Source organism: Macaca nemestrina, chromosome 20 (assembly GCF_043159975.1).
Source record: "Macaca nemestrina isolate mMacNem1 chromosome 20, mMacNem.hap1, whole genome shotgun sequence".
NCBI lineage: Eukaryota > Metazoa > Chordata > Mammalia > Primates > Cercopithecidae > Macaca > Macaca nemestrina.
The window spans coordinates 65,353,771-65,376,732 of NC_092144.1; the positions used below are offsets into that span (position 1 = coordinate 65,353,771).

At 54.6% G+C, this 22,962-nt stretch overlaps 1 protein-coding gene across 5 annotated transcripts; it reads right to left on the reverse strand.

The window, feature by feature from the left end:
- Positions 1–1,637: 1,637 nt before the first annotated feature.
- Positions 1,638–20,527, reverse strand: LOC105497306 (troponin T1, slow skeletal type). 5 transcript variants are annotated; one of them, XM_071087884.1, is made up of 14 exons: positions 20,376–20,527; positions 17,987–18,029; positions 17,872–17,885; positions 17,547–17,570; positions 17,296–17,328; positions 16,437–16,458; positions 12,696–12,759; positions 12,047–12,163; positions 11,745–11,822; positions 8,553–8,666; positions 8,012–8,121; positions 3,419–3,557; positions 3,248–3,288; positions 1,638–1,779 (listed from the first exon to the last, which is right to left on the reverse strand). In XM_071087884.1, the coding sequence occupies exons 2-14, from the start codon at positions 18,016–18,018 to the stop codon at positions 1,734–1,736; spliced, it is 834 nt and encodes a 277-aa protein (XP_070943985.1). In that variant the 5' UTR covers positions 18,019–18,029; positions 20,376–20,527; the 3' UTR covers positions 1,638–1,733. The 5 variants fall into 5 exon arrangements, with proteins under 5 accessions (XP_070943985.1, XP_070943986.1, XP_070943987.1 ...); XM_071087885.1 differs by having other exon boundaries at positions 3,419–3,509; positions 20,376–20,524; XM_071087886.1 differs by lacking the exon at positions 17,296–17,328 and having other exon boundaries at positions 3,419–3,509; positions 20,376–20,523.
- Positions 20,528–22,962: the final 2,435 nt, after the last annotated feature.

Sequence of the window (22,962 nt, forward strand, 5' to 3'; positions counted from 1 at the left end):
AGGAGTTCGAGACCAGCCTGACCAACGTGGTGAAACCCCGTCTCTACTAAAAATATAAAAATTAGCTAGGAGTGGTGGCAGGCGCCTATAATCCCAGCTACTTGGGAGGCTGAGGCAGGAGAATCGCTTGAACCTGGGAAGTAGAGGTTGCGGTGAGCCGAAATCGCACCACTGCATTCCAGCCAGGGTGACAGAGTGAGACTCTGTCTAAAAAAAAAAAAAAAAAAAAAAAAAAAAAGCCAGACGCAGTGGCTCACACCTATAATCCCACCACATTGGGAGGCTGAGGCGGGCTGACCACCTGAGGTCAGGAGTTTGAGACCAGCCTGACCAATATGGTGAAACCCCATCTCTACCAAAAATACTAAAATTAGCCAGGCGTAGTGGCGGGCACCTGTAGTCCCACCTGCTTGGGAGGCTGAGACAGGAAAATTGCTTGAACCCGGGAGGTGGAGGTTGTGGTGAGCCGAGATCATGCCACTGCGCTCCGGCCTGGGTGACGGAGCAAGACTCCATCTCAAAAAAAATAAAAAATAAATAAATAAATAAAAATGCTGGCCAGGCGCGGTGGCTCAAGCCTGTAATCCCAGCACTTTGGGAGGCCGAGACGGGCGGATCACGAGGTCAGGAGATCGAGACCATCCTGGCTAACACAGTGAAACCCCGTCTCTACTAAAAAATACAAAAAACTAGCCGGGCGAGGTGGTGGGCGCCTGTAGTCCCAGCTACTCGGGAGGCTGAGGCAGGAGAATGGCGTAAACCCGGGAGGCGGAGCTTGCAGTGAGCTGAGATCCGGCCACTGCACTCCAGCCTGGGCGACAGAGTAAGACTCCGTCTCAAAAAAAAAAAAAAAAATGCTGCGGCTGGTGCAGTGGTTCACGCCTGTAATCCCAACACTTTCAAAGGCTGATGTGGGAGGATCACTTGAGCCCAGGAATTCAAGGCTGCGGTGAGCCATGATCACACCACTGCACTGCAGCCTGGGTGACAGAGCAAGACCCTGTCTCTAAAAATTAAAAATAAAGGCCAGGTGTGGTGGCTTAGGCCTGTAATCCCAGCACTTTGGGAGGCCGAGGCAGGCGGATCACAAGGTCAGGAGATCGAGACCATCCTGGTGAACACCCCGTCTCTACTAAAAATACAAAAACATTAGCCGGGCGCAGTGGCGGGCACCTGTAGTCCCAGCTACTCAGGAGGCTGAGGCAGGAGAATGGCGTGAACCCGGGAGGCAGCGGAGTTTGCAGTGAGCTGAGATCGTGCCACTGCACTCCAGCCTGGGCAACAGAGCGAGACTCTGTCTCAAAAAAAAAAAAAAATTAAAAATAAAAATGCTGCTATGAAATCCATGTGCAAGCTTTTGTGTGGACAAAGGTTCTTGGTTCTCTTGGACATCCATCTAGGAGGGGAACGGCTGGGTCCTGTGGAAAGGCTTCACTTGTTGAGGAACCGCCAGGTTGCTTGCAAAGCTGTTGCATTTTCCATTCCCACCAGCAGTGAGTGAAGGTTCAGTCTGCCATACTCTAATGATTATTATTGATGACACTCTTTCAAGCAATGGCGTGTTGGTAATAAGAAGTCAATGAACCACGAGAGACCAGCCGTATATCAACAACAATTACATCAGAGAACCCAGCAGGTGTCTGAGGGAAGCGTTTATTTCAAGCTACCGAAGGGACTAACACTCCCAGGCTTCCCGGGTGGGTAAGAGCAGGCCACTGTCCGGGGCGGCGTCCTCACTTCCAGCGGCCTCCAACGCGGCCCTTCCCTGCCCCCTTCCGGCTGTAGAAGAAGGAGGTGGTATCAGGAAGAAGAGGCCCCTCCAGCCTCTGAAATGGGCCCCAGGCCCTCAATTCAGGAAGCCCATCCCCCAAAATATTAGCCCTGTCTGCCCAGAGGAAGCCCTGTGCAAAACAGCTGTCATCTCTTTTGGGTTCTACGACTGGGGGGCAGCGGCTGGTGGCCAAAGGCCTCACTGACACGTGGGAGCTGACATTTGGGGGTGATGCAGGGTGTTCATGGCGGAGCTGATGAATGTTTATGAGTCAGGGGCCAGCGTAGGGGGAGGAAGGGTTGGGTGATCTGGGCCTGGGTAGGTAACATGCAGGAAGGGCTGGGGTGAAAGAGACAGGAAACAGGAGAAGAGGAGAAGGGAGAGGGAGAGGAGGGAGGAAGGAAGACATCAGTCGAGAAACAGAGAGAGATTCAGAGAAGACCTTCTCGGCTGGATGCGGTGGCTCACGCCTGTAATCCCAGCACTTTGGGAGGCCAAGGTGGGCGGATCACGAGGTCAGGAGTTTGAGACCAGCCTGACCAACGTGGTGAAACCCCGTCTCTACTAAAAATACAAAAATTAGCCGGGCACGGTGGCGTGCGCCTGTAATCGCAGCTACTGAGGAGGCTGAGGCAGGAGAATCGCTTGAACCCCAGGGAGGCAGAGGTTGCAGTGAGCTGAGATCGCGCCGCTGCACTCCAGCCTGGGTGACAGAGAGAGACTGTCTCAAAAAAAAAAGAGAAGACCCTCTGAACCTCAGCACCGTAGACATTTGGGCCAGATCATTCTTTGCTGTGTGGGGCCCTGTCTTGGGCATTGTAGGACGCTGAGCAGCATGCGGGTCTCTGCATTCTAGATGTCTGTGGCCCCTCTCCAGTTGTGACAGCCAAATGCCTCCCGACGCTGCCCAGTGTCCTCCGGGGAATGAGACTGGCCCTCCCCTCCCCGGCCGTGGATTTAGAGGAACATAGGAAAAGGGGCTGGTCGCGGTGGCTCAGGATTACACCTGTCATCCCAGCACTTTGGGAGGCCGAGGTGGGCGGATCACCTGTGGTCAGGAGTTCGAGACCAGCCTGATCAACATGGGGAAACCCCGTCTCTACTAAACAAATACAAAAATTAGCCGGGCGTGGTGGCGCACGCCTGTAATCCCAGCTACTTGGGAGGCTGAGGCAGGAGAATTGCTTGAACCCGGGAGATGGAGGTTGCAGTGAGCTGAGATTGCACCATTGCACTCCAGCCTGGGCAACAGAGCAAGACTCCCTCTCAAAAACTAAAAATAAGAAAGGAAAAAGACAAAGGGACTGAGACCCAGGATTCCGAGAGCAGAGGAAGACGGAGAAGGAAGAACAAAGAGAAAGGGGCAGAAACCCAGAGGCAGTGGGGGATGGAGCCCACAGAGGGAGGAAAGAGAGGCCTGAGAGTCCGCGGGAGGGTGGGGACGAGAGCAAGGGCTCGATACAGGATCACACTCACAACTTCTGGGCATGGCTGATGCGGTTGTACAGCACGTTGATCTGTGGAAGCAGAAAGCAGATGCTGGGACAGCCAGTGGGGACGTCGGGACGGGCCACCCAACCCTGCACAGAACTTGCTGGTCCCTCCCAGCCCAGCCCTACCCTTCCTTCCTGCAGAGCTGGGTCTCACCTCATATTTCTGCTGTTTCAGCTTCGCCATCAGGTCGAACTTCTCAGACTCCAGCTGGTGGATCCAGTTCGACAGCTCCTGGGCTTTCTCCCTGGTGGGGCAGGAGGGCTGTGATGGAGGCAGCCAGGCAGGCCAGGCCCTAGGCCCAGGGACAGAGAAGAACTTGGGCCCAGAGAGGTGTGGGAACACCCAAAGCCACACAGCGAGACTGTGAGTTCAGCGTTGTCGGCACCATATGTTAATATTGGAGGCCAAGAGTTTTACGATCTGTGCCCGCTTTCTCCATATCCGAGCTGGAGCTCTCGCATTTCCCAAGGGGAGAGAAGGGTGTCACGGTTAAGAGACCAGGCTCGGTGGCGCACGCCTGTCATCCCAGCACTTTGGGAGGCAGAGGAGGGCAGATTGCTTGAGGCCAGGAGTTCCAGACCAGCCTGGGCAACATAGAAGACCCTACCTCTGCTAAAAATAAAAAAAAATTAGCCAGGCATGGTGGCATTCCCCTGTGGTCCCGGCTATTTGGGAGGCTGAGGCGGAGGGAACCTGGGAGGTCAAAACTGCAGTGAGCTGTGATGGCACCACTGTATTCCCGCCTGGGCAACAGAGCAAGATGCAAGAAAGGAAAGGAAAGGAGAAAGGAGAAAGGAAAGTGGAGAGGGGAGGGGAGAAGAGGGGAGGGGAGGGGAGGGGAGGGGGAAGGGAGGGGAGGGGAGGGGAGGGGAGGGGAGGGGAGGGGGGAGGGGGAGGGTAGGGGGGAGGGGAGGGGAGGGGGAGGGGGAGGGGAGGGGAGGGGGGGAGGGGAGGGGAGGGGAAGGGGAGGGGAGGGGGAGGGGAGGGGAAGGGGGAAAGAAAAGGCAGAAAGTAAAGAGCAAACCCAGGTTCTGCAGTTAGAAGCCCGTGGTTCAAATCCCAGCCATGCCATTCTCTGGTTTATGAATATGTCAAGTGACTTCCTTTAGAATCCTGTTTCCTTCTCTAGAAGATATGGAAATAAAACTGTGGAAGAGATGGCTGCTTGCCTACCTGTTAGCCCTTCTCCCTTTCTTCTAGAAATAGAATCTTGTGCCATAGGCTGAGTTGAAAAACTACTCTTCCCAATCTCCCTTGCAGGTAGGGGTGGCTGATGGGATGAAACTAGGTCACTGGGTGGTGTGGGAGGCAAGTCACCGAGGTGCCGAGGCAAGACACCGAAGGCACGGGCCATTCCAGTATAATAAAATAAATAAAATAGGAATAGTTATACTAGATATAGATCATAGATGATTATATATGAATATCATTAATCATTAGCTTGTAGCAATTACTCTTTATTCCAATATTATAATAATCCTCGCTCTACGATCATAACCTAGGAAAAACCAGGCCATACAAAGATAGGAGCTGAAGGGACATGGTGAGAAGTGACCGAAGACAGGAGTGTGAGCCTTCTGTTATGCTCGGACAGGGCCACCAGAGGGCTCCTTGGTCTAGCGGTAACACCAGCATCTGGGAAGATGCCCGTTGCCAAGTGGACCGTGGTCGAGCGGTAGCGTCAGTGCCAAGGAAAAGCACCCGCTACTTAGCAGACCAGGAAAGGGAGTTCCCCTGTCCCCGGGGAGTTTAGAGAAGACTCTACTCCTCCACCTCCGCAGTTATCCGGAGGCCTGACCGTCTCCCTGTGATGCTGTGCTTCAGTGGTCAGGCTCCTAGTCCGCCTTCATGTTCCATCCTGTACACCTGGCTCTGCCTTCTAGATAGCAGTAGCATAATTAGTGAAAGTACTAAAAACCTCTGATATGAAGAAATAATGGCATAGGCTGTGTCCTCTCTCTCTCTGTCTCTCCTCCTCGGCTGCCAAACAGGGAAGGGCCCCCTGTCCAGTGGACACGTGACTCACGTGACCTTGTCAATCACTGGAGATGGCTCACACTCCCTACTCTGCCCCCTTGTCTTGTATCCAATAAATAACAGCACAGCCTGGCATTCGGGGCCACTACCGGTCTCCACGTCTTGGTGGTAGTGGTCCCCCAGGCCCAGCTGTCTTTTCTTTGTCTTGTGTCTTTATTTCTACAATCTCTCGTCTCTGCACATGGGGAGAAATCCCACCGACCCTGTGGGGCTGGACCCTACAGGTAGGGCTTCCAAAAAAGACTGTGTGGTTCTTCTCTTACATCTTCTTTCTGCTGCTTGGATCGTAAATGTGATGGCTGGAGCTCTAGCAGCCATATTGGACTATGAGTGATTTTGAGGATGGAACTATTGGGCTAAAAGTAGTGAGTGAGAAGAAAAAAATAGGCCGGGCGCGGTGGCTCAAGCCTGTAATCCCAGCACTTTGGGAGGCCGAGATGGGCGGATCACAAGGTCAGGAGATCCAGACCATCCTGGTTAACACAGTGAAACCCCGTCTCTACTAAAAAATACAAAAAACTAGCCGGGCGAGGTGGCGGGCGCCTGTAGTCCCAGCTACTCGGGAGGCTGAGGCAGGAGAATGGCGTGAACCTGGGAGGCGGAGCTTGCAGTGAGCTGAGATCCGGCCACTGCACTCCAGCCTGGGCGACAGAGCGAGACTCTGTCTCAAAAAAAAAAAAAACTAAAACAAAAAAAAAAAAGAAAAAAATAGGAGTCTGGGTGTCTGATTTTGTAGAATTGCCAAACCAGCCCTGGACTAAAACCTACTCCTTCCTTTCCTTCCTTTCCTTCCTTTCCTTCCCTCCCTCCCTCCCTCTTTCCTTTTCTTTCTTTCTTATAGGGTCTCACTTTGTCACCCAGGCTGGAGTGCAGTGACATGATCACAGTTCACTGCAGCCTCGACCTCCCAGGCTCTAGTGATCCTCCCACCTCAGCCTTTTTTTTTTTTTTTTTTTTTTTTTTTTTAGACAGTCTTGCTCTTGTCGCCCAGGCTGGAGTGCAGTGGTGCAATCTTGGCTCACTGCAACCTTCACCTCCCAGGTTCAAGTGATTCTCCTGCTTCAGCCTCCAGAGCAGCTGGGATTACAGGCGCAAGCCACCACTCCTGGCTAATTTTTGTATTTTTAGTAGAGATGAGATTTCTTTTTTTTTTTTTTTTTGAGACGGAGTCTCGCTCTGTCGCCCAGGCTGGAGTGCAGTGGCGCGATCTCGGCTCACTGCAAGCTCCGCCTCCCGGGTTCACGCCATTCTCCTGCCTCAGCCTCCCAAGTAGCTGGGACTACAGGCGCCCACAACCGCGCCCGGCTAATTTTTTGTATTTTTAGTAGAGACGGGGTTTCACCGTGGTCTCGATCTCCTGACCTTGTGATCCGCCCGCCTCGGCCTCCCAAAGTGCTGGGATTACAGGCGTGAGCCACCGCGCCCGGCCTCTGGCTGACAATACTTTACATGCATCATGTGCACAGGAAGAAGGGCCCACCGCCCCCGCAGAGGCCTTCCAGGAGCCTGCGGTGCACATCTTTTCCTGACTCCACACTCAGTGTCCTCATACAATAGTTTGAAAGGAGCAAGGTGGAAGTATTTACACCATGGGAATGGGCACGTGCTAAATCTAGACGTTTTGCCCCCTGGAGAGCAGCTGTTAAACATTTACCATCAAGCCACATTACAGCACAGTAGCAAAGAGTATGGACTATTGCACCAGACTGCCTGGGTTCAAATCCCAGCTCTTCCACTTGCTAGCTGGGCAACCCTGGAAGGGTTACCTAACCTCTCTGTGCCTCAGGCTTCTCACTATTAACACAAGGATAATAATAGTATCTACCTCACAGGGTTGTAAACCCTCCATAGGAAGCTGCTGCTGTAATTATTTTTTTAAGGATTGGGTCTCACTACATTGCCCAGGCTGGTCTCCAACTCCTGGCCTCAAGCAATCCTCCCATCTCAGCCTCCCAAAGCGCTGGAATTACAGGCATGAGCCACCAGGCCCAGCCTGTAATTATTATTTCTATCTCACTGCCCTTTCACGGCTCTGTGAGGTCGATTATGTAATTACACCCTTATTCTGCCAGTGAGGAATGGGAGCCCTAGAGAAGTCAGATAACGTGCCCAGGATCACAAAGTAGCGGACGGAGCTGGCACTGAGCCCCGGGCAGGGGCTTTCGGTGCAAGCGGCAAACCCGATCACTGCGCCACTCTGCGGTGGGTTGAAGTTTCTGAGCCACAGCCCAGGCCAGAGAACACGGAGATGCAGGGGGGCTCCTGAAGCAAGCCTCCGTCAGCCTGCCGTCCTGTGGCTTATCTTATCATGAGAGGGAGGCGGTCCTGGCTCTAGAGGCGGAACATTCTCACCGCATTCCTAGCTTGAATTTAGGTGAAAGGCACAGCCCATCCTGAGCTCCAGGGCACATCACAGAGTTAACAAAATCTCCTAAACTGGGCGGGAAGGAAGTCATCTTGTCCGGCTTCCCCGGTAACACCTGTCAGATGCTACAGGCCACAGCAGCCACGAAAAGTGGGTTCTCTGTCAGTGACATGTTTCACAGAGAAGGCAGCAGAGGCCCAGAGAGGGGAAGCCACTTGCCCAAAGTCACACAGCACCGGAGCTGAGACCCGGGGTATCTGCCCACCCAGATGTGGGTGTGAGCTCCTTTATCCCCCTGTCTCACATCCAGGCCCCTGCAGCCCCGAGCCCCCCATAGCACCTACCGGAGCTGTTCCTCCCCCATGTAGTCAATGTCCAGAGGCTTCTTGCGCTCAGACAGGATGCGCAGCTTCATCTCCCGCCCTGTCTGCCGCTTACCACGCTTCTGTTCTGCCTGAGGGTTGGGGAGGGGGCACAGTAAACTGGGGGTCACATCCCACAGACCACCCCCATGTCGGGACCCACAGGTCAGATCCCACAGACCACTTCCATATTGGAACCCACAGGTCTGCACCCCAGGCCCTCCTCCCTCAGACCCAGGAGTCCAGGCCCCCAACCCCTCCTCCCTCAGACCCAGGAGTCCAGGACACAGACCCTCCTCCCTCAGACCCAGGAGTCCAGACCCCCAGCCCCTCCTCCCTCAGACCCAGGAGTCCAGACCCCCAGCCCCTCCTCCCTCAGACCCAGGAGTCCAGACCCCCAGCCCCTCCTCCCTCAGACCCAGGAGTCCAGGCCCCAGACCCTCCTCCATTAGGAACCAGAGGTCTGGCCCCAAGCCTCTTCCCCCTCAGAACTTAGACCTCAGGCTCCTGCAGGCTGACTCACCTTGACCAGGTAGCCGCCGAAATGGGCCCCCATGTTGGACAGCACCTTCTTTTTCTTGGCATCATCCTCTGCCCGCTTCTTGGCCTCTTCCTCTTCCTTCCTCATCTTCTCCTCCTGTGGGAAGGAAGGGGTTAACCTCATGGCTGCCCCTCTGGGCCTGAGGGAGGAGGGCGGGAAGGACGGGGGCTCAGTTCTGTGCTGAGTGGAGCACAGGGATCAGCAGGCCAGGGACATCAGAACCAGCAGAGACACAGGTATCTCCTCCTGGGGGCCAGGTCTCCGGTGTGATCACCTGTACGTTCCTTCCCCTGTCTGGGCTTTTTTTTTTTTTTTTTTTGAGACCAGGCTGGAGTGCAGTGGCGCGATCTCGGCTCACTGCAACCTCCGCCTCCCAGGTTCAAGTGATTCTCCTGCCTCAGCCTCCCAAGTAGCTGGGACTACAGGTGCACACCAACACATCCCGCTAATTTTTGTCTTTTTAGTAGAGATTGGGTTTTACCATGTTGGCCAGGCCGGTCTCAAACTCCTGACCTCAAGTGATCTGCAACACCTCAGCCTCCCAGAGTGCTGGGATTGCAAATGTTAGCCCGGCCCCCTTCCTGGGTCTTAATATCCCCCCAGAAAAAAATGGAAATGAAGGAGAAGGAGAAGGAGAAGGAGAAATGCCTGCTTTTTCTGCATGCCTCCAACCTGAAACAGCCAATTGTGAACTTTGCTATGTGACCTCACTCCAGATGCTCAGCCTGTCTGGGCCACAGTTGCCCTTAGTCTCAGGAGATGAGAATGTCTGTTTTAAGGGGGTCAAGGAAGGTAACTGGTGATAAGTCCAAGGACTGGAGAGATTAAAGAGACTGATGGCTTCGAGCCTGAGGAAGGGGTTCTAGAATATTTAGCAAAGGAATTACAACATTTGAGAAACTCTTCATTGCATGTTCCAGAAATAGTGGCTTGTCCAGGCTGAGCCCCCTCTCCTTATGGTGGACATGAGGCTTTTTGTACACCCAGTACTCCGTACCTGAATTAGTTTCCTTTCTTTTTTTGAGATGGAGTTTCCCTTTGTCACTCAGGCTGGAGTGCAGTGGTGCAATCTCTAAGCTGCTCACTGCAAACCCCACCTCCTGGGTTCAAGTGATTCTCCTGCCTCAGTCTCCCAAGTAACTGGTATTACAGACATGTGCCACCACGACCAGCTAATTTTTGTATTTTTAGTAGAGACAGGGTTTCACCATGTTGCCTAGGCTGGTCGTGAACTACTGGCCTCAAGTGATCCACTTGTCTTCCAAAGCGCTGGGATTACAGGTGTGAGCCACCGTGCCCAAGCTTAGTTTCCTATCACTGCTATCATTTGCAAACTTAGTGGCAGAAAAACAATGCAAGCTTGTTATCTTACAATTCTGCGGATCAGACATCTGAAATTGGTCCCACTGGGCTGAAATCAAGAACCAATTTTCTCTGGAGGTTCTAGGGGAGAATTCATTCCCTTCCCTTTTCCAGCTGCTGCCTGCACGTCTGGGCCCGTGGACCTACCTCCATCTTCAGAGGCAGCCATGTAGCATCTTCAAATCTCTCAGTATGACCCTCTGGCCTTCCTCTTATAAGGACCCTTGTGATGATCTTGCCCCTCCCCACAAATATTCCAGGACAACTGTCCCATCTCAAGATCCTTAACTTAATCACATCTGCAAAATCCCCTTCTCGGCTGGGTGACAGGCAGGTGGCTTGTGCCTGTAATCCCAGCTACCTGGGAGGCTGAGGCAGGAGGATCACGTGAGCCCAGGGTTTGGGAACAACGTGGGCAACATAGAAAGACCCTATCTCAAATAATAATAATAATAATAATAATAATGGCCAGGCATGGTGGCTCATGCCTGTAATCCCAGCACTTTGGGAGGCCAAGGGGGTGGATCGCCTAAGGTCAGGAGTTCGAGACCAGCCTGACCAACATGAAGAAACCCCATTTCTACTAAAAATACAAAAATTAGCCAAGCCGGATGGCGGGTGCCTGTAATCCCAGCTACTCAGGAGGCTAAGGCAGGGGAATCACTTGAACCAGAAGGCAGAGGTTGCAGTGAGCCGAGATCACGTCACTGCGCTCCAGCCTGGGTGACAGAGCAAGACTGTCTCGAAAAAAAAAAAAGGAAAAAGAAGAAAATGGAGAATCCAGGCTGGGTGCGGTGGCTCATGCCTGTAATCCCAGCACTTTGGGAGGCCACGGCAGCTGGATTGCTTGAGCTTAGGAGTTGAAGACCAGCCTGGACAACATGGCAAAATGCTGTGTCTACAAAAAAATTGAAATAATAATTAAAAAAAAAATACCCGGGCAGAGTGGCGCATGCCTGTAGTCCCAGCGATTCTGGAGGCTGAGGTGGGAAAATCGTTTGAGCCCGGGAGGTTCTAGCTGTAGTGAGCTAGGATCACGCCACTGCACGTCAGCCTGGGTGACAGAGCAAGACCCTGCCTCCAAATAAATACATAGATAATAATAATAGGTCGGGTGTGGTGGCTCATGCCTGTAATACCAGCACTTTGGGAGGCTGAGGCAGGCGGATCACCTGAGGTCGGGAGTTCGAGACCAGCCTGACCAACATGGAGAAACCCCGTCTATACTAAAAATACAAAATTAGCCAGGTGTGGTGGCGCAGGCCTGTAATCCCAGCTACTCAGGAGGCTGAGGCAAGAGAATTGCTTGAACCTGGGAGGCGGAGGTTGCAATGAGCCGAGATCGCGCCATTGCACTCCAGCCTGGGTGACGAGAGTGAAACTCTGTCTCAAAATAACAACAACAACAACAACAATAATAATAATAATAATGATAGGCCGGGCGCGGTGGCTCACACCTGTAATCCCAGCACTTTGGAAGGCTGAGGCAGGTGGATCACGAGGCCAGGAGATCGAGACCATCCTGGCCAACATGGTGAAACCCTGTCTCTACTAAAAATACAAAAATTAGCCGGGCGTGATGGGGAGCACCTGTAGTCCCAGCTACTCAGGAGGATGAGGCAGGAGAATTGCTTGAACCTGGGAGGTGGAGGCTGAAGTGAACTGAGATCACACCACTGCACTCCAGCCGGGGTGACAGAGCTAGACTCAGTTCCAAATAATAATAATAGTAATAATAATAACAACAACAACAAAATGGGCATCTGGCTGAAGAAGTAACATTTGGACTCCCAGGGCAGGGCAGGCACCCACCGCCAGCTTAGCCTGACGTTCGCGTTCCTTCTCAGTTCTGAAGCGCTGTTGCTCGGCTCTCTCCGACCGGCGCCGCTCCTGGGGAACGGAGAAGAATAAAGGGGTGCAGGGACGTACCCCCAGTCATCCCTCCCCAGAGTAGGCGAAGAGTGGAGATAAACAGGCTGGAGTGTGGCCACCGACTTGGATGAATTCCCGAAAGCCTCAGGCTCAGCTCTGTACTAGAAGGAAAACCATTATCTGCATCTCCCAAGATGCAAGGGAGAGAGGAAGACTGGGGGGCACCCGGACTCTCGGCTCACAATGCGCTCTTTCAAGGCAATCAGCTCCTCTTCCTCCTTCTTCCGCTGCTCAAAATGCACGTCGATGAGCGTCTGCAGCTCCAGCAGGTCTTTCTCCATGCGCTTGCGGTGGATGTCCTGCAGGACACACGGGGAGTCAGTCCTGGGAGACCCTGGAGAGGGCAGCGGCCTCCCAGCGCCTCCCCCATGCAGGACGGTGAACTGGACCGTTTCCCAGGTGGTGTCCAGCAGGTGGCAGCAATGCCTCGTGTTTGACACTAATCAGCTCTTGCAAAGACAGAGCTGCCCAAAGACGGGAGTGGGGAGTGGGGAGTGGGGACCTTTTCTCCCAGGCTGCAGTGAAATGGCGTGATCTCGGCTCACCGCAACTTCTGCCTCCCGGGTTCAATCGATTTTCCTGCCTCAGCCTCCCGAGTAGCTGGGATTACAGACGGCCCACCACCACGCCCGGCTAATTTTTGTGTTTGTAGTAGAGACGGGGTTTCACCATATTGAGCAGGCTGGTCTCGAACTCCTGACCTCAATTTCCCAAAGTGCTGGGATTACAGGCGTGAGCCACCGCGGCCCAGCCCGGCGCCTTTTCATGATTGAAACAAAAGCCCCTTGAAGACTAGCAACTGCGCCTGGGGAGGGGTCTCTTGACACTTACATCGAAGTCAACACGCTCCCCTTCGGGGATCTTTGGCGGGATCAAAGGAGGCACCACGGGGCGGCTGGGTGGACGGAAACATAGAGACCATGAGTGGCCCGACCTCCCTGAGCCACCTCCCACCTCCGGGATGCGCTGCCTGGTGAGGTAGCCGCCAGCCCCCTGAACGTGGAGGGTCCCAACTGAGGCAGGCTGTCAGTGAAATGCACAGAATCGTGTTTTATGCTGATTACATGTTGAAATGATAAAAATTTATGTAACAGATTTTTAGAACTGTGCTATGAAAATTAAATTTTCCTATGTTGTTGCTGTACTTTAAAAGTATGCCTAGCAAGTTTTTTTTTTTTTTTTTTTTTGAGACAGAGTCTTGCTCTGTCTCCCAGGCTGGAGTGCAATGGTGCCATCTCGGCCCACCACAACCTCCGCCTCCCAGGTTCAAGCAATTCTCCTGCCTCAGCTTCACGAGTAGTTGGGATTACAGGCGCCTGCCACCACACCTGGGTAATTTTTGTATTTTTAGTAGAGATGGGGTTTCACCATGCTGGCCAGCCTGGTCTTGAACTCTCGACCTCAGGCGATCTGCCTGTCTCAGCCTCCCAATGTGCTGGGATTACAGGCGTGAGCCCCCGTGCCCAGCCATTTTTAAATTTTTTGTAGAGATGGTGTTTCACAGGCCGGGCGCGGTGGCTCATGCCTGTAATCCTAGCACTTTGGGAAGCCAAGGCGGGTGAATCACTTGAGATCAGGAGTTCAAAACCAGTGTGGCCATCATGGTGAAACCCCATCTCTATTAAAAAAAAAAAAAAATTAGCTGGGCATGGTGGTGCATGCCTGTAATCCCTGCTACTTGGGAGGCTGAGGCAGGAGAATCGCTTGAACCCAGGAGGTGGAGGTTGCAGTGAGCCAACATCATGCCACCGCACTCCAGCCTGGGTGACAGAGGGAGACTCCATCTCAAAAAAAAAAAAAAGATAGATAGATAGATAGATGGCGCTTCACTATGTTGTCCAGGGTGGTCTTGAACTTCTGAGCTCAAGTGATCCTCCCGCCTCAGCCTCCCAGAGTGCTGGGACTACAGGCATGAGCCACCGTGCCCGGCCTTTAGTAAGAAATTGTAAGTGATGTGTGTGTCTTGCCATCTATTCTATTGGGTGGTGCTGCTCTGAGGTTCAGCCCTCAGCCTGCTCTGATTTCCTGCCACTTCCTTGGAATTCTCTTTTCTGGGTTTCTGAGACAACCAAGAGCGATTCCAGGATGAAGGGGACAGGACTTAGGGGTCGCTGGGCAAGGGGAGGGAGGAGGTGAGGACAATCCCCAGCGGTCTCTGGGCCAGGCAGCCAAGTGCACAGTGGGGCTACCATCTCCATCTTGGAAAAGTTGATGAGCTCCTTCGGGGCGTCATGTGTGGGAAGACAATACGGCTCACCATATTTTACAGGAATAAATACTGGCTTGCCTCCCACCCCCGGGGCTGTTCCATCCCTGTCTCCTGGCCCCCCACACCCCCGTGAGCTGCCAGGGAGCCTCCCTTTTCCCTTTTCTCATCATCAATGCCATTCACTCCAATGACTTCTGGTATTGTCAACTGCTGAGGACTCGCCAAGTGTCTCTGGTCCAGACTCTCTCCTAAGCCCCAGACTCAAGTTAGCAGGTATCTCCTGAACTTTTCCCACCTTCCCACACACGACGTCCTGATGGAGCTCACCATCTTCTCTGAGAAGGAGATGGCAGCCCCACTGTCCACTCTGTTCCCCAGCCCAAGAGACCCTTAGGGGTTGCCCCCATTGCTTCCCTCCCCTTGCCCCAACAATCCCCAAATCCTGTCCCTTTGCCTTGGAATCCCTGTCAGTCCATTCCCTCCCTCCATTTTTTTTTTTTTTTTTTTTAGATGGAGTTTCACTCTTGTCGCCCAGGCTGGAGTGCGATGGCACGATCTTGGCTCACTGCAACCTCTGCCTCCCGGTTCAAGCGATTCTCCTGCCTCAAGCCTCCCAAATAGCTGGGATTACAGGTGCCCACCACAATACCTGGCTAATTTTTTTTTTTTTTTTTTTGAGATGGAGTCTCGCTCTGTCGCCCAGGCTGGAGTGCAGTGGCCGGATCTCAGCTCACTGCAAGCTCCGCCTCCTGGGTTCCCGCCATTCTCCTGCCTCAGCCTCCCGAGTAGCTGGGACTACAAGCGCCCGCCACCTCGCCCGGCTAATTTTTTTGTCTTTTTTTTTTTTAGTAGAGACAGGGTTTCACCATGTTAGCCAGGATGGTCTCGATCTCCTGACCTCGTGATCCGCCCATCTCGGCCTCCCAAAGTGCTGGGATTACAGGCTTGAGCCACCGTGCCTGGCCAATTATTTTTGTATTTTTAGTAGAGACAGGATTTCACCATGTTGGCCACACTGGTCTCAAACTCCTGACCCCAGGTAATCTGCCCCCCTCAGCCTCCCAAAGTGCTGGAATTACAGGCATGAGCCACTGCGCCCAGCCCCATTCCCCTATTTTTATTTATGTTTTAGAGACGGTCTTGCTCTGTTGCCCAGGCTGGAATACGGTGGTGCAATCACAGCTCACTGCAGCCTCCAAATCCTGGGCTCAAACAATCCTCCTTCCCCAGCCTCCTGAGTCGCTGGAATCACAGGTGTGTGCCACTGTGCCCGACTAATTTTTAAAAATTTTTTAAATTTTTAAAATTTAAAAATTTTAAATTTTTAAATTTAAATTTAAATTTAGGGATGCAGGGGATTTCATTTTGTTACTTAGGCTGGTCTTGAACTCCTATCCTCAAGCGATCCTCCCACCTGTCACTATGCAGGCAGAGGGCACAGTGTGTGCAAAGGCTCGGGGTATAAAAGCACGGCGTGGCTAGAGAACCATGAAATACTGTGTGTCTGTCAGTGGGGAAGGGAGATGCTGGAGAGCTCGGCTGGAGCCAGATGGGGAAGGCTTTGAATGCAGGCTAGTTGCTTTGACTTGTCTTAAGGGTAGTGGGGAGTTGAGGAAAGATTCTGAGCAGAGGAGGGGCGGGGTTAGCGCTGGTGTTAAAGGTCTCTCTGGAGTCATGGAGGAGGATGAGCCACAAGCTGGAGGCAAAGAGGCCAGAGAGGAGGCTGGGGTGATGGTAAAGGCGCGAGGGGAAGAGGGACCATTGGGTGGAAAGAAGGAAACAGACTGGCTGGCCATGGTGGCTTGTGCCTGTAATCCCAGCACTCTGGGAGGCTGAGGTGGGAGAATTGCTTGAGGATAGGAGTTCGAGACCAGCCTGAGCAACATAGCAAGACCTCAGCTCTACAAAAAGGAAAAAAAAAAATAGCCAGGTGTGGTGACACATGCCTGTGGTCCCGGCTACTCGGGAGGCTGAGATGGGAGGATTGCTTGAAGCCATGATGTCCAGGCAGTGAGCCAGGATTGGGTCACTGCAATCCAGTCTGGGTAATAGAGTGGAGACTATGACGATGATGAAGGAGGAGAAGACGAAGGGGAAGGGGAAAGGGAAAAAGAGGAAGAGGAGGAGGAGGTGGAAGGAGGGAGAGGAGGTGAAGGGAGGAGGGAGAGGGGAAGGGGCAGGAGGGGGAGGGAGGAGGGGGAGGGAGGAGGAGGAGGGAGGAGGAGCAGAAGGAGGTGGAGAAATGTTGACTGCTGTTGCAATTTCCTCCCTCCATCTCTGCCTTTCTCACACCCTATCTCTGGGGATAGAGGGAATATTTAGGAAGATGTATGGTTGGGGCCCCCCACCCTGTAGGGTCTCACCTTGGTTTGGGGCGCTCCTCTTCTGTTGGTGGTGGGGGATACAAAGAGATAATTAGCAAGAGTTTAGAGGAGAGGGACTAGGCCTGACACACCCTGGGGAGGGACCCCCCAAGCCTCGGCCCCCAGGAGCCCAGGGAAGGACGCCGGAGTCCAGTTCCAGAGGAGGGGCATGGGAAGAAAAAAAGAGGGAAGGAAAGTCAGGGAGGCTGTAAAGGAGGAAGAGGGTCACACGCATCAGATATACATTCAGAAATGGTGTGGGGACCCCCCACCGCCGCTGTCTGTATTCCCAGGAGTGCAAACCCCCAGACCCTTCTCTATTTATATGCCCAGAGCGCCTGCCCTCCTCCATTAAGACCCAGCAGTGCGGGGAGGGCCAACGTCTGTCTTTATTCAGTGACCCCAGAGCTCTCTCCCCAGCTGGCCCTCCACCCCCACCTTGGAGACCCTGACTCCCAGGGCTAGCCTCCTCTGCAATCCTAAATTCCAAGCCCCAACCTTTGAATGTATATGGGGGAGAAAATAACAGACAAGGTCGGAGGCGAAGATGAGGGTGACGGGGTGGTGCTTCTCCGCAAACATCCAACCCTTCTATAAAGATTCCTCCAGACTGGGGAAGAAGGCTTGGGTGTCGGTCCCTTTAAGAAGGAAGGGAACGGGTTAAAGCCACGGCAGGGCCATTTCCCTTCCCGGCCCCGAGAGGGCGCAGGAGCTCTCAGAGGCTTAAAGGACCGGGCCTGGGGGCGGGTTATGGGGGCGGAGGGAGGGAAGGGTGGTCGTGGAGGTTGGAGCCCGAGGATATCGGGGGTCCCCCCGGGCCCCCGACATCGGTCTCGGGAAGCGAAGCAGCCGCGGTTACCTGGCTCTGCCACCGGCTCCGGCTCTTCGGGGGCTGGGGAGGGGCGGGAGGAGCAGCGAGGGTGTGGGGAGCGAGCGGGGAGCGGCCACGCCCGGGCGCGGCGGGGGAGAGAGGGAGAGACGGGAGAGGCTGTTAGAGGACCTGGAGCCGAGGCCGTCGGGAGCCCCGTCCCGCCCCCTCCTCCCGGGCCCAGCGTCCCCGCCCCCAGCCCCCCGCCCCCAGCTCCAGACCTGCGGAGTCCGGGACCTCACCTTCCTCCTCCTCCGCAGCCTCCTCTGGAGATGGGGGCACAGAAGAGAAAACGTTAGGAGCTCGGGCAGGGGTGCGGGGAGTGGCCAGAGACCAAGGTTCCAGCCTCTGCTGGACCGGGGGTCCCTCTGGCCTCGGCTGCGTTGAGCATGTGCCCCCTGGCGGTGCAGGGATGGCACGGGGAGACGCTCCAGACCCGGAGAGGGCGGGCGAGGGCCCGAGGGCTGAGCTGCCCCTTCCCCGCCAGGGTGACACAAGCCTCGCCTCCCGTCCCAAGAGTTCCTGGGGGTGTCTCCATCCCAAGGGGCCGGCCCACTCCCTACTCACCTTCCGGCTGCTCCCTGCGGACGGGTGTGGGGAAAGAGGGAGGGGAGAGTTAGACCTGGGGTGGGAGAGCCTCTCCACCATTGCACGCCCCAACCCCTCCCAGTGCGGCACTCACTCCTCATATTCCTGCTCCTCGGTGTCCGACATCCTGGTGCGGCCTAAGAAACAGAGAGAAGAGGCCCAGTGGGGTGGGGCCCCAAGGAGGGGGCGACCTAGACTCCTGGGTCTGAGGGAGGAGGGGCTGGGGGCTGGACTCCTGGGTCTGGACTCCTGGGTCTGAGGGAGGAGGAGCTGGGGCCTGGACTCCTGGGTCTGGACTCGTGGGTCTGAGGCAGGAGGAGCTGGGGCCTGGACACCTGTCTGAGGGAGGAGGGGATGGAGGCTTGGACTCCTGGATCTGAGGGAGGAGGGGCCAGGGGCCTGGACTCCTGGTTCTGAGGGAGGAGGGCTGGGGGCTGGACTCCTGGGTCAGAGAGGAGGAGCTGCAGCCTGGACTCCTGGGTCTGGACTCCTGGGTCTGAGGGAGGAGGAGCTGGGGGCCTGGATTCCTGGGTCTGGACTCCGGGGTCTGAGGGAGGAGGAGCTGGGGGCCTGGATTCCTGAGTCTGGACTCCCGGGTCTGAGGGAGGAGGAGCTGGGGGCCTGGACTCCTGGGTCTGGACTCCTGGGTCTGAGGGAGGAGGAGCTGGGGCCTGGACTCCTGGGTCTGGACTCCTGGGTCTGGACTTGTGGGTCTGAGGCAGGAGGAGCTGGGGCCTGGACACCTGGGTCTGAGGGAGGAGGGGATGGAGGCTTGGACTCCTGGTTCTGAGGGAGGAGGGGCCAGGGGCTGGACACCTGGGCCTGAAGGAGGAAGGGCTGGGGGTCTGGACTCCTGAGTCTGAGGGAGGAGAGGCCAGGGGCTGGACTCCTGGGTCTGAGGGAGCAGGGGCTGGGGTCTGGAATCCTGGGTCTGAGGGAGGAGGAGCTGGGGCCTGGATTCCTGGATCTAAGGGAGGAGGGACTGGGAGTCTGGACTCCTGGGTCTGAGGGAGGAGGGACTGGGAGTCTGGACTCCTGGGTCTGAGGGAGGAGGGACTGGGAGTCTGGACTCCTGGGTCTGAGGGAGGAGGGGCTGGGGGTCTCGACTCCTGGGTCTGAGGGAGGAGGGGCTGGGAGTCTGCACTCCTGAGTCTGAGGGAGGAGGGGCTGGGGGTCTGGACTCCTGGGTCTGAGGGAGGAGGGGCTGGGGGTCTGGACTCCTGGGTCTGAGGGAGGAGGGGGCTGGGGACCTGGACTCCTGCGTCTGAGGGAGGAGGGCTCAGGTCTGGACTCCTGGGTCCGAGGGAGGGGGCTGGCTGTCCTAAAGCACGCATGAGGACAGACCTTGGTAGATGTGGTCCTGGCACAGCCAGGAGGCTGCAGACCCTGCCCCCTCCACACAGCTGTCCTCTTTTGTCTTATGACAAGTCCATGGGAACCTGATCCAGCTGGGATTAGGAGGAGGCATTTGAGAAGGGACAGTGGCCTGAAGACAATAGCTGCCCCACCCCCAGGAGCTATTTCGGGGGGATGTCATAGATGGTGAGACAGAGGACATTTCCTAAGAAGGGATTTGAGGAAGGGGGGCTTCTGGGAGAATTAGTCACCCTCATCCCCTCTCCCACTCACCCCTCCCCGCTGGCTGGCTTCCTCCCCACCTGTCTCCCCTTTCACCTTCCCATACATCATGCAGGGGGCAGGAGCATAAAGGGCACCTTCTGTCCACAGACCTCACCCAGACCCCTATATTCTTGGACCTCAAAGTCTTTGAGATTCCCTAGGCCACAGGGTGCCTAGCCCCAAATCCCAATACCCACAGATTCTGAGACCTCAATCTGTGATGCCCATGTTTCTGAGACCAGCGAGTCCTCACAGCTGTTCTTGATAGTCCAGATATGGGCCGGGACATCTTAAGACCACCCCCAGGTCTTGGGACCTAAATTCTGAAACCTCAAGAATATGAGACCCCCAAAATCTTGATACCTAACCTCGGAGGCCCAATTCATGATACCCAGATAATGACAGTCCAAGTTCTCGTGCTTTCTATCATAATACCTCAGATTCCGAGGCCTCCACTCCTAAAACCCCAGATTGTGAGACCCACCCCCAATTCCTGATACCCTCAGAGTCTGAGGCCCCAAATCCTGACACCCAGACTGTTTGACCTCCAAGTCCAGATATCCCTGACTGCTGAGATTTCCCCCAGATTCCCAGAACCCCAAGATCCTAGGAGGTTTTGTTCTGGGACACCCAAGTCCTGGCAGCCCCGGGTTCGGATCTGTGTGACCCACAAATCCCAGTATTTTCCCCTCTATCCTGAGTCCCCCTGAAGTCTGAGCCTCTCAAGTTCCCAGACTTCCAGTTGTCTGCCCCACCTACCTCTGCACCATTTCTCCACACCCCACATCTTCCCCACCCACCTCCTGCCCCCTCCCGCAAGGACACAGTCTTTGGAGACCACAGGGCCCCGCAGAGCCCCTTACCTAGGCTGTGTCTGAGATGCTGGGAAGCTCGTGGCTGAGCCTTGCTGAGGGCACTGAAGCTACCGGGAGTTTATAGCTGGCCCTGGGAGGCTTGGCCCCGCCCCGAAGGGAGAGGGAGGGGGAGAGAATTCCATTGCTCAAACACAAGTCTGGGAGCTCAGAGACAGCCCCGCTGCCCCTGGCTCCACACTCAGAGTCCAAAAGCCTCCGCAGGCCCCTCCCCAACCCCATGCTAACCCCATCTGCACGGCCCAGGAGCCCCGCTCCCGTCCCCCCCCCACCCCCAGGTCTCATGGTGCTGCAGCTACCTCCCTTATAGCTCCCTGTGCTTTGACGTCCCCACGCCCGGCCCACAGTAGGTCCTTGGAGGACCTACTAATGACAAATGGGCTATAAGGAATGTTTTCTGTTTTCTTCTCTCCGTTCCCTCTTTCTACCGTGGTGTCTTTCTGGACCCCCGTTTCTGTTGTGTCTGTGGCTCTCCATCTGTGTATCTCTGTGTGTCTGTCTCCACTTCTTCGTCTCCCCCCTCTGTCTCTGTCCATCTTTCTGTCTCCCCCTCCCCACCCCCACCCTTTTGTCTGCCACCAGGATTCCATCCTGGTGACAACAGGCACTAAAGCCGGGAAGCAGGTGTGGGGAGGGGGAGGGAGAGGGGGTGTCAATTAGGGTGAAACCTCCCCTCCCTCCCCACCTCCATCTAACACTGATCTTTTTGGTGTCCCCCTCGCGCTTCCTAGCCAAGCCATGACCTTGAGTTCTGGGTTCAAGCCGGCCCTGGAGAGCAGGCCTCCTCCCCTCCCCGCCTCTCAGTAGCTCTCAGTACCTCTGCCTCTCGTGGTCCGTCTCTGTGTTTCTGTGCTTTTCCTGGGGCCTCTCGCTGGGGTCTGTCTTGGGCTCTCTCTGCATCTGTCTCTTTCTGGGTCCCTCAGTGTGTTTCTTGGCATGTGTCTCTAGGTGGTTTTTTCTCTGCATTTCTGTGGGTGTCTCTGCATGTCTGCCCCTCTCAGCGTTTGTGTCCGTGGAGGCTCACAGTTTCTCTGTGCATTTCTGTCCACCTGTGACCCCATTTCTGTCTCTTTTTGGCTCTGGGTCTCTGTGTCCATGTTCACGTCTCTGTCTTTCTAGTTCTCTCCATGTCTTAGTGCCCGCAGTTCCCGCTCTGTGGCTCTCCATTTCCCTCTCTTATAGGGTCTCCACGTCTCCGCACCTTGCTGTGATTATACCTCTGTCTCTCTTTTCTCCTTTCTTTGCACTTCCTTCTATGCATCCATGGTATTTTCTCCCTCTCTCTTTGGGTCTTTGTCTGGCTCCTTCTCTCTCTACTCCCAACTCAGTCCCTCTGTTGCCAGTATGTCTCTCTGCCTATCTGTTTCTCTGTGTGTCTCTCTCTTTGAGCTTTAGTCTTGGCATCTCTGTGCACTCCACATGGGCCAGAGGTGCTGTGACAATAGAGATCAGAAGACTGATGGAATGAACTGTTTGTGGCAATAAGATACCAAATTATAAACAAGACCTGAGGCCATGCCAGGCAAGGGTTAAGTCACGCATCCCTACACTTATATAATAAACTATGTTCTAATTGCCACAAGGCTTTTCCTTTTTCTAGCAGCTAAACAAACACTGGCCTCAAGATATGCAATATTACAACAATTGCAGCCATCCATTGCCAGATGCTGACTAACTGAACCCCCTGTTCCACAACGCATAGCTACAGCATTAGTTGAATGAGAGACTGATTTCAGTAACTTTCTCCTGATAAGATACCACGGACCACAGACTGGTTCTGACTTTTGACAGAGGCTGTGCACTGGGTGCCTTCATATGCCTGCTTCATGTTTCCATACGAATGCATTCAATGGGATGCACTTAAATATTAAGCCTCCACCACCATGTAAAATGCATATTTGTCGTCAGTCACGATGGCTCACGCCTGTAATCCCAGCACTTTAGGAGGCCGAGGCTGGTGAATCACGAGGTCAGGAGTTCGAGACCAGCCTGGCCAACATGGTGAAACCCCGTTTCTACTAAAAATACAAAAATTAGCTGGGCCTGGTGGTGCATGCCTGTAATCCCAGCTACTGGAGAGGCTGAGGCAGGAGAATGGCTTGAACCCAGGAGGTGGCGGTTGCAGTGAGCTGACATTGTGCCACTGCACTCCAGCCTGGGTGACAGAGCAAGACTCCATTTCAAAAAAAAAAAAAATGCATGTTTGCTTGTCACACATGTGTGTGTCCACCTGTCCATGAATATTCATAGCTCCTTCTATAACCAGTTGAATACGTGCACGTAGCCAACCCACTCAGCGTAAATTCCTGCCTTGCCCTTCCCTCCCTTAAAGTGCCTGCTTCTGTTTTTTGGCAAGAAGCCACGCTTCCAGTTTGCAGGTTGTGATCTGCTTCTTAAGAAACAAAGCTCCCCTCTCCAAATTCATGAACCCTGGAATTCTTTTTGATAACAGAGCCAAGAGTGCTCCACATGGGAGATCCATCTGGTCCCCGACCTGCTGTGTGACTTTGGGGGAGCCCTGCCCTCAGTTTTCCCATCTCTCTCCTGCCTAAGCCCTGGGTAATAGACATGGAGTCAC

Coding starts and splice junctions, on each gene's coding strand:
- LOC105497306 (XM_071087884.1), bottom strand. CDS start 18,018: ATGTCGGACACCGAGGAGCAGGAATATGAGGA. Junction 12,760..16,436: donor GAGGAGCGCCCCAAACCAAG/GTGAGACCCTAC, acceptor CCGTCCACCCAG/CCGCCCCGTGGTGCCTCCTT. Junction 11,823..12,046: donor TTGCCTTGAAAGAGCGCATT/GTGAGCCGAGAG, acceptor TCCGTTCCCCAG/GAGCGGCGCCGGTCGGAGAG.